Raw genomic sequence first — 13,868 nt, 5'->3', positions numbered from 1 at the left:
GCAATAGTTTTCAGAGCACGATACGCTATTTTCCGCTCTTTAATAAATGCGCTCTTTTGTCTCGTTAGAACACAAGAACAACGAAAAGCGAACAGGAAGATGCCCAGAGACTTCACCGTACGAGGTATTGGGGAGGATATTGTCAAATGTCGATACTGCTCGCCAAGCAGACTTGCTGTCCACAGGTTGCACAATATATTCCAAAAGTTTTTGGCATGCTCATAATTATTCCGCAATCTGCCCCCACACTTTCTATGTTCGAGAATATTGCGCATTATTGACGGCTTATGGCGGCCTAAGTTTTGCAGTTGGCCATCCTGTTGTACACGGCGCGAAAAGACCTGTTTTCAAATTGAATGTCAACGGCAATGTGTTTATTTCCTTTTTTAAAATCCCATCTTTCTTTGTTACAGATGCTGTTCAGTTTTTAATTGTACTGTGATTATTCGATGTGAAACTGTTGAATTATGAAGTAAGGACCATGTATGTATAGAAAAAAACCTATAGGCATGTATTCTTCGTCCTCGTGAGCACCGAAGTCTTTGTCTACTACATCGTGTAAACGTTTGTAAAATGGAGTTGAAGCCTCCGGATTCTTTCCCATTCCCGTTTACGGCTTATTCCATTCAACATGATTTCATGACGAATTTGTATGAAGCGTTAGAATCTGGGAGACTGGGAATATTTGAAAGTCCTACAGGCACTGTGAGTATATTTTCCACTTCATTAGGGACAATGATTTATATGTACTGGAACTTTACTACCTGCTTCATTTTCTTTTTAAAACTGCGTTTGTATTCAGGTTTTAAATTTTATCGCATTTGCTTCGTGACGAAAAAAGAAATTTTTTCATGAAGTATTTCTACTGTTAGCAAGTGTATTTTGTTTTAGCTAATTTTCTAGCTCACGAATAATTCAGTCCAAACACGCCCTCAGTGAATGTGTCTATAGATAGGATCCCAAATATTATCACACCAATAATCATCCTCCTCAAATACAAATGTCTGCATATTTAGTTATTTGCATGTTTCATGGAACCCATCTGAAATATATTGCTGTGATGTGGTATGTGTCAAAGGGAACACCAAGTCCCGTCAAAAATAAAACTACATGCTGATCATGAGATTCACACTACTTTTGAAAGGAATAGACAGACAAAGTGCACCTGGACAGTACACCCTAAAATAACATCACCTAGTGTTTCTTTAGAAGGACAAAAAGAGCAAACATAGATTCGTGTGAACTGGTTACTGATAAAATAAGTGTTAGACTGTATTGTAAATATAAGTTCCTCATTGCAGGTAGAGTTCTCAATTTGGAGGACAGAAAATTGAGAAGTGCCTAACAAGGTTCATTATTGTTTGTTGTTATTTGTAAATGATCTACTCTTATTATCAAACAAGCTGAAGGCGTTTTCTGTGTTGATGATGCAAGTATCGTGATCAAGTCTAATGGAGAAACTCCAACACTTTTCTTAAAAATTTTGATCTTGTTCTTTGGAAATAGTGTCAGTGAATGCTGTACATGTATTTCCAACTGTATGTGATTACGTCACACCATCACAGTAGACAAAGGGGAAAATGCAGCAGGATGTTCTAAATTGTTAGGGGTCATTCTGTGTGAACTTACAGATATTTTGGTGGATCCTAAGGTGACCATTTCAGAATTTAGTCATATTTGGTACTTGGATACAGGCATGCCTTAGAACAGTAAAACTGCCAAACAGCACTGCCCTAACCCTTAACTGTTTTTGATAAATTCATGTTTGAAGTCTCAAGTGTGTGTATCTGGTCATTTGTAAGGAATCAATTTCCCTGTTTTCAGAGACCTACTGCTCAGTAATGATTTGAACTACAGATCTCAGTTTTGTTTTCCATCTAGTATCTGGGCCACTAAGTTGATATAACATATAAAAAAAAGTGGGAAACATCTTTCAGATTTTTTATGAAAAATGTTAAAAAACACAGTTTGTCAACATTAGCTTTAAATTTGTGATTAAAAACAATCATAACTTTGCACAGGGAAACAGTACAGACCTGTTTGTGCACTAAAGCCTTTAGTCCTAGTATTAAGTAGAAGCACTAATGGAAAAACATTTGGTATTGCAATTAGTATTTCTTATCTTCATTTAAAGACGATTCCATCACAAAGTCAAATGTGGTGAACTTCAAAGCACAGGGGAGGGTGTGGGGTGGGGGATACATAGACAATTAAATCTCTCTTTTTTTTCTTTTACTGGAATGTTTACATATATGGTAGCAGTCATGGGTGCAAAGATGAATATCCTAACTCACTTTATTCATGACAATGAATAGAATAAAAATGCCACTTATACATACCATCCTCTTTCAACACTACAGAAAATTGATAAATAAAAACGCGGTGTACTCTTGGAAGAATTGTTCCTAAAATATTTGTGGTTGAACTGTAAGCCAGAACTATAAAGAGGTATGGGCTGAAAACAATTATCAGTCATATTTTAATTTGTATGTTGTATTTCACTGTTAAATGTCTTCAGTGTAAAGAATTACAAGCTTGGTGCACAAATTTGGTGGTGTATCCTTATTCTGTCACTGTAAATTAAAAAGACAGCTCCAATGAAACAAAAGAAGCGATGCAATCAGTAATGAGAGACATAAATAACTTTTTATATATACTAGTATAAACAGATGTTAAAATTCAGATATAAAGAAGGAAATTGTATTTCCAAAACTCTTCCATTTTGCTAATAACTTTGTTTTCCTTGACATCTTGATGTAAAAATGAAATGAATTCACCTGAAGGTGAGAGATATGATTTGTTCATAGCACTCATTGGCAAGTTCACACTCCCTGTGCACTGTGACTTTGTGATTATGGGACAGCCACCTTACATACAATATTTGAGATGAGATCACACACATCATTTTTCCTATTGGGCCATGAAAGAGAATGCGATTCAGCAGGAGACATGCAGTTAATCACACCGTCTTTAAATTCCTGTGATACCTAGGAAATGTGTTTTATTCCAGTTTTTATTATATTTGAATCCAAATGTGGTCTAACTTGCAGCTGTTCCAACACGGCATTTTCATGAGCTACCGTAGCAACAGTGCCCCCATTTGCATCTATTGAGAGTCTCTTCATTAGAATGGTGTCAACAGTAGTGACTTGAAATACATGATGCATTTGTGTTCTTGTGTTTCAAGACACCTTCATACGATTTGAATCACCTGTGAAGAAACAACAACAACATATAAACCCCCTATTTTTTGTAGAGTGTTTAGTGTCGAACTCTTTTCAGGTTATCTAAAATAAGCCTTTTCTTCACTTGAATCATTTTGTTATTTACCGTGATGGAATATAATCTTTCCTTCCATGCATGAAGTCTTGAAAAAATGTCATCTTCATATAACATCACTACATCTTGTTTCACTATTTCAGATGACACATTCTAATTCTCTAGCTTTCTGGAGAAATAATTATACCACAGCTGTCTTTAACTATTCTTGTTACACATACCATGTGCTCTGTGACACCAGCAGTAGATGCTACACTGACAGTGCTCCCTGATGGTAGAACAAGTGATAAAACTTGAATCTGTTCACTGCAAGTTGAATAGGGCCTACTACATTTTTGAGCGAGGAGCTCCATTACATCTGAAGAATCGTTGCACTGTTCTCATGGGCACTCCAAAAAATGCAAAGTGTTAATATGTTCTTTGTTCCTTGGCAGGAGATCAAATCATATGAATATTTCTTGGAACACAGATACTGTTTAATGAGGACAGTTTGAGGAACACTATCACACCAGGCATGTCTAGTTATTGCTAGTAACGCCTTTCTAATGATGAGACTTTCAACAAATGCAATTGGGGACAATGTTGCTATGGAAGCTTATAAAATGTTTTGCAGGAGCAGCTGCAAGTTATGCAGTATGTGGCTTTCAAGTATAATAAAAGTCAATACATAGGACAAATTTGCTGGACATCACATGAATTATAAAGCTCAACTGCATGTCTCCTGCTGAACTGCAATTCTTTTGGTGGCCCAGTGGGAAAGACGCCGTTTGGGTCCCCTTCCCTAATATTGTATGTGAGGTGCACGTCCCATCATTACAAAGTCACAGTGGATGGTTGTATAAACTTGACAATAAATGCTGTGAACAAATCATATCTCTCACCTTTTAGTGAACTCCTTGTGTTTTTGGATCAAGATGTCAATGAAAACAAAGTTATAAGCAGGGTGGAAGAATTTTAAAACTAGTTTCCTTCTTTATATTTGAATTTGTTTATGAAACTGTTGTTGCAGAATATAGTAACTATGTGTACTGATAAATATGTAAAAAGTAATTAATGTGTCTCATTACTGTTTGCATCATTTCTTTTCTTTCATTGTAGTTGTCTTTCTAATTTACAGTAACAGAATAAGGATATGTCACCACATTTATCGACCAAACTCTCTCTTGTAATTATTTACACCGAAAAGAGATTCAACAGTCAAATACAACATATAAGTTAAGAAAGCTGATTGACAATTGTTTACAGCTCACACCTGTTTACAATTCTGCTCTGCAGGTCGACCACAAATATATCAGGAACATTTTTTCAAGGAATGCAGGTGGTTTTTATTTACTACTTCCCTGTAGTGGTGATTGTGGGTGGTAAGTGTAAGTGACATTTTTATTTTATTCTTTGCCAATGAACAAAGAGAAGTAGGATGTTCTTCTTTGCATCTAAGATTGCTACCAGATGTGTAAACATTTCAGTAAAAAATCAAATTGAGATTCAACTGTCTACTTAACAATCCCTGCCCCCCAACCCCTCTGGACTTCGAAGTTCACCAAATTTGATGTTTTCTGCGACACAGTCGTCTTTAAGTGATGGTAAGAAATATTAATTACAATGTCAAATGCTTAACATAGGAACGGGCGGAATTATTACATACATTAAGACCCAGAACACAAGTTCAAAAACAATGAGACAAATAGATTTTGTAATGATCAGCACATAGAAGTGTGTGCTTGTGAATTAATGCTGCAAAATAATGTCCTTTTGGTTGAAACTGTTTATAGATCTGGGATCTTCTGAACTATTTGTGAGGAATCTGGATCTGTCAGACAGTAGCAAGCAATTAATAGTGTGTGGTGACTTCAGTGTAGATTTTCTAAAGGATTCTAATAGGAAAAATGAGATGGAAACCTATTTGGATCCTACAATTTGCCCTCAGTAATTACCTTTGCAACTCAGATGGATAAAAACAGTAGAACCCTAATTTATAAAGTTTTCCTTGATGAAGCTCAGAGTAAGAAAATAACTGTTTACCAAGCAACAGATGCTCTCTCTGATCATGATGCTCATATAGTTAGGATAATTAACATAGCACCTTACAGTATGAGTACTCCTCAGTGGAAATCAGAATAATGAATGATTGCAGGACAAATGTGGTTTCAGTTGCCTGAGACTGCAGTCGTGTGTGTGTGTGTGTGTGTGTGTGTGTGTGTGTGTGTGTGTGAGAGAGAGAGAGTCCATCGTGGATTTTCCGTTGCAGCACAAATGTTTCTAAGAATAGTTTACAAAGGTGACACGGGATGCAGTTTACAATGAACCAAATGCTAAAATAAAATATAATGTATTCCATGATAAATTCATATCATTATTTGAAAATAGCTTTCTGCATAAACTAGTTAGAAATGCCACTAAACAGCCAGGTAAAAACATGGATCACTAGAGGGATTAAAGTATTTTGTGAAAGGAAAAGGAAAATATGCCTTTTGGCAAGAACAAGTAGGCATTCTGCAGTAGCTGCACACTACAAAAAATACTCAAAGTTATTAAGTAAGGTTATTAAAAAATTAAAGGACATGCACATAATGTTAGAAATCAGTACTTCTGACAACAGACCTGGGGCAATATGGAATGGAGTGAAATGAGAGAGGACAAACAGCCACAGAACAACACAGCAGCACTGTTGAACTGAATGGAAGAGCTATAAATGAAGAGTCTTAGGCAGCAAATGTATTTAATAATCATATTTCAATATAGTAGGAAGCATAGGGACAAACAGTCCAGAGCAACATGTTGAAAATGTAACTTTCATAAAATTCAATCATATGAATGTATCATCAGCTTCTTTGTCTGAAATTAAGAAAATTATACATTCTTTCAAAAATAAAAGCTTGTTTGGTTTTGGCGGTATTTCCAGTTGAGTACTAAAAATTGATTCCCATGTAATAAGCCAAGTCTTAACTGAAATATGTGATGCATCACTAACTCAAGACTTTTTCCAGAGACTGAAATATGCCATTATTAAATCCATCTTTAAGGAACGTGGTAAGAGAGATGTCAGTAATTGCTGACCTATTTCACGCTGACATTCTCCAAAATTTTTGAGAATGTGATATATTCTAGAACAGTATCTCACCTTAGCAAGAATAGTATCCTTAGCAAATCAGTTTCAGAATGGCTGCCCTGCTGAAAATGCCATGTACATGTTCAAGCACCAGATATTACAAACATTAAATAATTATTTTCTGTGACCTCTCTAAGGCATTCGACAGTGTGAACCACGGTATTCTCCGAGATAGCCTAAATTGACATTTTGTGGGATTGATGGTACTAATGTCATATGTTTAGATTACATTAGATTCAGTTTTCATTCTATAGACCCAAAAATGAGATGATTCTCATGGGTGTGGAACGTGTCATGTAACCAAAAGAATGGAGAAAGTTGCACTTAGTAATTCAAGCAATATAGTCCAGGAACATCTTAGGTCCGCTACTGTTCCTCATGTATGTAAACCAACTTCCATCTAGTATACAACAAGCAGATGACACTAGTATTTTGATCAATACAAACATACATACAGAAGTGGTAAACAAAGTTCTTGAAAGTATCATTGACTGGTTGTCTGTGAATGGTCTCACACTCAATTTTAAAGAGACTCAGCTTATTTATTTCTGCACATCAAGAGGTGCTACACCTATAATAAGTGGAACACATGGTGAGGACATAATAAATAGGGTGTAATCTACAAAATTCTTAGGGGTCCATATTGATGGGGGAGGTGGCAAAAAAACACCTTAATTTGGAACTCCTAAAACAATTTAGTTAAGCCACATTTGCACTTAGAGTCACTGCAAATTTTGAGGTTAGACACACCAGTAAGATGAGATATTTTGCATGTTTTCATTCAACAATGTCTTATGGAATAATATTCTGGAGTAACTAAACTTTAGTAAAGAAAGTCTTCATTGTGCAAAAACCTGCTGTGAGAGTAATATGTGGTGCTCACCCATTATCATCTTGTAGATATCTGTTTAAGGAGATAGGCATTCTGTTACTGCTTCAAATTATTTATTTATTTTTCAATTCGTTTCTGCCTACTAGAGACCATTGGGCTCATCTTAACTCTCCACTAGAATTTTCTGCTTTTTCTTGGCCCAGTATGCCTTCATCTTCTGGCTGTGAGCCTGCTTCCTCTCATCTGTCCATTTAGGTCTAGTGGTGACTGTACACTTCTTGCTTGTGAGAGACAGTGGGAAGACTCCCTGCAGGATGGCCTGTCGGTATTGAGTTTGGTTCTTGGTTGTCTTTAATGGGATCTGCACTTCCTCTGAGTCTGGTTTAACTGAGGTGATCCACTTGGTTTTGGATGCCCTTCCCCTATTTGTCACTGTGATCCTGTTGGTGAGTCTGGAGTGATTCAGGTGGGTCATGTGCCCATAGAAGGTCAGTCGCCTTTTCCTTATACGTGTGACTGTCTTCCTGATGTTCGTAGAGCTCGTTATTGTGCCTGATTCTGTAGGTACTGTCTTCCTCTCTTATGCATCCTGGTATTCTCCTCAGGATCTTCCTCTCTTTAACTTCTAGTTTCCTGAGTGGGCCCTTTCGATTCGTCAAGAGGCACATAGAGGCATAGAGTTCAACTAGGTGCACCTAGCGTTTATGGTCAAGGTTTCACTCTCACTTGCTGAGATCCATTCTCCGAAGTACTTGACTGCAGTAACTTAACAGATAGTATTGTTTCCTAGTGGGATTGTAGATAAAGCCTGCTTTATATTGGCGATGAACTCAATCTTCTCTATGTTGACCCTTAAGCCGGTTTTTGCCACCATACTGTAGAGGCTCTGTAGTTCTTGGGTAACCTTTTGACCAATAGGGTGAGATCATCAGCAAAGGGTAGACAGGGTACACTGATGTTGTCTTTCTTGTACCCAGTCCTGCTTCTGCTGACAGTGTGGAAGTCCATTCTCTGAGATTTTCTCCAGAACACAGCTGAAGATGATGCTTCATGTTATATTTATTCCTCCATGAAGTTTGTTGTAAACAAACCACTACAGTTCAAGAGAAAAATGAGGTATGTAATTACAATACCAGAAGGAAAACTGACATTATTACTACACATAAAGGTTGTCTTTAGCACAGAAAGGGCTGCACAGTACAGCAACAAAAATTTTTGATCATTTACCCAGGGATGTAAAATGTCTGACGGACAGCAAAGTAAAATTTGATAACATACTGAGAAATTTCTGTCATAAGATGTAAAAAGTGGTGGATAGGAATTAATAACACACATCTGTATATCTTCTTTTCTTTTTGTAAATAAATAAATGAAATTTAGAAATGTTCAGAATCTAACTGTATGTTCAAATTAATTTACGATGTGAATGTCTAATGACTTGTTCATCATTACAATCGTTCATGCAAAAGATCCATGGAAGATGTTACTAACTTTTCATTATTATTTATACTTAATACTATTACTAAAAAGTTACAGTGCACACGTGGTCTGCATTGCTTCCCCGTGCATAGTTATGATAAAAAAAAAAAAACAATTTTAAAGCACAGCATGGGAAAGTTGTGTTTTCAACATTTTCGTAAAACATATGAATGATGTAGCCTACTTTTTACTGATTATATATGGACTTAGTGGCGTACATACTAGATGCTTAACAAAACTGAGCTCTGCAGGTCAAATGATTACTGAGTAGTAGGTCTCTGAAAATATGGAAATTGATGCCTGACTCACAATTGAATACACACTCTTGAGCCTCCAAACTCGAATTTACAAAAATGTTTATTTAGGACAGTGGTATTTGGCATTTCTGCTGTTAAGACATGTAGGTATCCATGCACCAAATACATCTAAATTCTGAGATGGCCACCTTATCACTTCTGTGTGTGCACAGAACAACGCTTAGGTATTTATGTTCACAAGAACATCAACTAGAAATCCTGTACTATAAAACTTCTAAAATGCCTACGCTCAGTAGTGATTTTCCAGCAGAAGGAGGTGCTTACTCATTGGTCTGAAGATGACCACAGTAGTGGTCGAAACCGGTCACTGTAATAAATAAATTGTGATCAAGACTGTTTTTGATAGTAAATATTTGTAACACTTGTTCACTGTTCACTCCCACAATGTATTCAAATATAAGTAAAGAATTAACTTCAAACACAAATGGAAATCAGAGTTGACAGAAAACTGTTTCTACTCCACAGAAGAGTTTCTGAATGTGTATGCATCTGCAAGGAAGACAGTAGCCTGGCATATATTTAACAAAAATGTTTAATGCTGTCTTGGTAATTAGGTAATTTGGACTGTTTTTAATTTTCTTTTACCTTGGTAATGACTGCCAGTTTCTTGCTTTATGCATTCACAACAAAATGCCTGAGTTTGAAGTGCTCTTGAAAAACAGTGCAGCTTACATAGTACAAGGTACAGTAAGCTAGTTGAAACCTGTAATCGACAGCAGTAGGATTTTCGGAGAAAATTTAAGTGTGTGTTGAAAAGATAGGCTAATGGGAAATGGAGATGGTGTATTTGTCACAATAGGCAAGAAATGCAAATCCACTGAGATAGAAGATGAAGCTGCATGCGAGATTGTTTGGGCAAGCCTCAGTATGGGGTGGGCATAAAATGGTAATTGCATCCTATCACCCACCATACTCATTTCCTGATGTAACTGAGAACATTAGAGAAATTAGTAGGTATGTCGTACTTTAAGCATCAGTGGAGACATCTATCATCCATCAATCTTATTAGTCTTGTGCATGACAAGACATCCTGTGAAACATTACTTAATGTGTTCTCTGAAAACTACCTAGAACAGATAGTTCGGAACCCCACTCACTATGGAAATAGATTGGACCTAATTTCAACAAATTACCTCCTTGAAAATGTCGACATCGGATCTGGTATCACTGACTATGATGCATTTGTGGCAACAGTGATTACCAAAGCACAAAGGACAATTAAAACAAGTAGAATCATTATATACTAGATAAAAAAAAAGCAGTTGTGTCATATCTGAATGAGAAACTTAAAACTTTTAGCACAGTGCAGGAGGATGCAGAGGAACTATGGCTCAAGTTCAAAAGAATTGTTAACTGTGTGCTGAATAGGTATGTACCCATTAGAACAGTTCATATTGGGAGGAAACTTCCATGGTATACAGTCACTGTAAAGAAACTCTTTAAGAGAAAGAGACTACTGCAAAATAGGTGTAAAACAAAGCATAGTACTCTAGACAGGGATGCTGAATAAACCATGTTTGGCTGTCAAGAGAGCAACAAGTAAAGCCATCAGTGACTACTATAGCAGGCTATTGTCAAATGATCTTTCACAAAACCTAAAGAAGTTCTGATTTTATGTAAAGGCTGTACCAGAGTTGGTCTCCAGTCACTCACGAGTGAGACAGGAACTGAAAAAGAAGATAGCAAAGCAAAAGATGGAATTCTTTAATCCATTTTCAGATGCTCCTTTGCAAAGGAAAACCCAGGAGAATTGCCCCAATTTTAATCCTCGTACCAATGGAAAGATGAATGAAAAAAGTGTTAGTCAGTGGCGTTGAGAAACTGCCAAAATTGTTGAAATTGAGCAAAGCTCCAGAGCCCAATTGAATTTCTGTCACATTCTGTACTAGTGTCCTTGACATTGGTTTGTTGTAAAATCTTAGAGCATATTCTGAGCTCACTTAATGATGTATCTCGAACAGAATGGCCTCCTCCATGCAAACCAGCACAGATTTCGAAAATATCGCTCATGCGAAACTCAACTTGCACTTTTCTCACACGTAAGTTAAAGCTTTGGGTCAAGTCTGTTTGGTAGATGCTGTATTTCTTGATTTCTGAAAAGCATGTGACCCAGTACCACACCTACACTTATGTTCAGAAGTGCGATCATATGGTATATCAAGCGAAATTTGTGATTAGATTGAGGATTTTTTGATAGAGAGGACACAGCATGTTATCTTGGATGGAGAGTCATTGTCAGATGTAGAAGTAGCTGTGGGTGTGCCCCAGGGAAGTGTGTTGGGACCCTTGTTGTTGATGTTATATGTTAATGACCTTGTGGACAATATTAATAATAACCTAAGATTTTTAGCAGATGATGCAGTTACCTATAATGAATTACTGTCTGAAAGAAGTTGCATAAATATTCAGACAGATCTTGCATAAGATTTGAAAGTGGTACAAAGACTGGCAATTTGCGAAAGGTTTAGAAATGTAAAAAAAATGCAATTCACAAAATGAAAAAATGTATCCTATGACTATAATATAATAATGAGTCACAGCTGGAATTGGCCAACTCATACAAAAACCTGGTTGTAGCACTTTGTTGTGAAATAGATTTATTACATAGGCTCAGTTGTGGGTACAACAGGTGGTAGACTTCAGTTTATCGGTGGAATACAGGGGAAGCGCAACTCTCTACAAAGGATTATACTGGCAAATCATTTGTGAGACTGGTTCTAGAATGTTGCAAAAGTGTGTGGGGACTTGTCCCAAATAGGACTAACATACGTTATTGAATATATGCAGAGAAGGGCAGCACTAATGTTCATAGGTTTGTTTAGTTATGGGGGAGTGTCAGAGATACTGAAGGAACTGAACTGGAAGACTCTTGAAGGTAGACATAAATTATCCTGAGAAACTATATTAACAAAGTTTCAAGAATCTGCTTTAAATGATGACCCTAGGAATATACTACATATTACTCACGTGGTTTGCGAGGATAATATTATAATAATTGCTGCACATGTAGAGACATTCAAATGCTCATTCTTTCCGTGCTCCATACTTGAATGGAACGGGAAGAAACCCTAATAACTGGTACAATGGGACATACCTTCTTCTACGCACTTAACAGTAGTTTCAGGAGGTGTAGATGTAGATCCGAGTTACAGTTCTTGATTAATATGCTTGTGTAAACTAAAGCAGTGGAAGATAAGTAAATTCAATACATAAGGAATATACATATGAGTTTAAACATATCAAGTCGCCTGGTGCTCTTGCAGGTCCAAAAGTAGAGCTGTTATATTTACCTTTAGCACACACATTACCTCATATATTCCCCTGTTAACTGGTCAGTGACTAATGATCATAATGTTCACTAAATAAATACTGGTAAAACTTTACAGGGGCCCATCTTACAAGAGTATGCTTGTAGACAGAGAGACTTTGTAATTAAAATTTTAGACATCTGTGATGCGTTAACTGTGAGGCTGACAGCAAATTATATTGGGAGGGGGGGGGGGGGAGGCAGTGAAAAACTGTGACTCCCCCTGAACCAAACCCAAGAGCCAAGCCTGCATTCAACCGAGACTTCACTTTCACAAACAGATTGTCACTTTCTAAACTAATTTAATTCTCAAGGTAGCCTACAGATCACTCTACCACCACTATGTTTACTCTGATTAAAATAACTTTGTGATTGATGTTTCAGTTGGTGCCAGTCGCCATCCAATTGCAGTTCTTTCTCGAGCGACACGTGCTCGCTGTGTTGCCTGTTTTGTGGATACATGGAGTGCCTCGTGAAGGTTGGAGGTCTTCCTTGTGAAGGAAGGCGCTGACGATGTTACTGAATCAAGTCATGAAATCGTGTTCTTGTCAACTAACAACAATATGTGGATAAATATTGTGGGGAAGAAGCAGGAGAGACAAAAAAAAGTCATGAAATTAATATGGCAAACACAATCCTATTTTTGACAGTAAATTTACAAGCCTGTGACCTGGATACACATTTGATTCTGGCTGACAGCAGTAAGACATGGAGCTTAAATGATCGGACTATCCAAGAGTTCAGGCTGTTTTGGTGTGAAATAGAATTTAATATTATGATAATTTGTCCGTATCCACACTCTTGAAATCTTAAGAATAATCTTTGTCACACAGTTCACCTTCAATGTAGCTTATCCAGCTGATAATGGTTATCATTTCTGTGACACGCTTAAGCTGAAGCATCAATCATAAAGTTATGTTAACTGAATTATAGTAAAAATTTCATTGAAAATTGAGTCAAAGGATTTCTCGTAATCTGTGAATGACAGACAAAATGGTGATTCCACATTTATTGCTCAGTTTTTTAGTTTTGGTCACAACTTGCCAAAGGCCCGCTGTGCTGCATCCACTTCTAAATTCAGTTTGCCCCTTTACCTGCATCTAATTTTCTATGCTGACAGTGGTAATTTTAGTGAATATGCTATTCTCTATGGAGGGGGCTGAGGGTAATGTTGTACATACTATATGGTAAGTCAAAGTCTCGACCCTCTGGGTTACATACAATGTGATTGACAATGTTGACTAGAGACTTAAGATCCCTACTGATCAATACATAAACCGCTCATGTTGATTCAGAACGTCTCATACGTGGGCTGAGATCATTGTGAACATAGGTCTTCTGAGGTTTGGCACTGTTCATATCTTGTCAAACTTTACGAGTCCTTGCAGGCTGTACTGATATTTTGTACAACTATTTGTTATTCCCTTTCCAGATCCCCACATTTGCCACTTAAAGGTCTGTCATAACCTTGCATTTCCTAAAGAGCTGTCTATCTTGTGTTGATTATGAATTTGGGACAAGAAAAAAAAAAAAAAAAACTAGTAC

The 13,868-nt window shown here is 36.9% G+C and overlaps 1 protein-coding gene across 2 annotated transcripts in view; it reads left to right on the top strand.

Annotated features, from left to right (window-relative positions):
- Window positions 1-372: 372 nt before the first annotated feature.
- The window catches only part of LOC124613242 (ATP-dependent DNA helicase DDX11), a 166,510-nt gene continuing 153,014 nt past the window's right edge, over window positions 373-13,868 (top strand). The window contains exon 1 of one of the 2 annotated variants that reach the window (XM_047141919.1): window positions 373-705. In XM_047141919.1, the coding sequence (XP_046997875.1) occupies window positions 574-705 (132 nt within the window). In that variant the 5' untranslated portion in view covers window positions 373-573. The remainder of the gene's footprint in view (window positions 706-13,868) is intronic. The other variant, XM_047141918.1, reaches the window with a different exon arrangement.

This window comes from Schistocerca americana, chromosome 4 (assembly GCF_021461395.2).
Source record: "Schistocerca americana isolate TAMUIC-IGC-003095 chromosome 4, iqSchAmer2.1, whole genome shotgun sequence".
Taxonomy (NCBI): Eukaryota; Metazoa; Arthropoda; class Insecta; order Orthoptera; family Acrididae; genus Schistocerca; species Schistocerca americana.
Note: the sequence above shows the minus strand (reverse complement) of the source record. Positions and strands in the feature narration are given on the sequence as shown.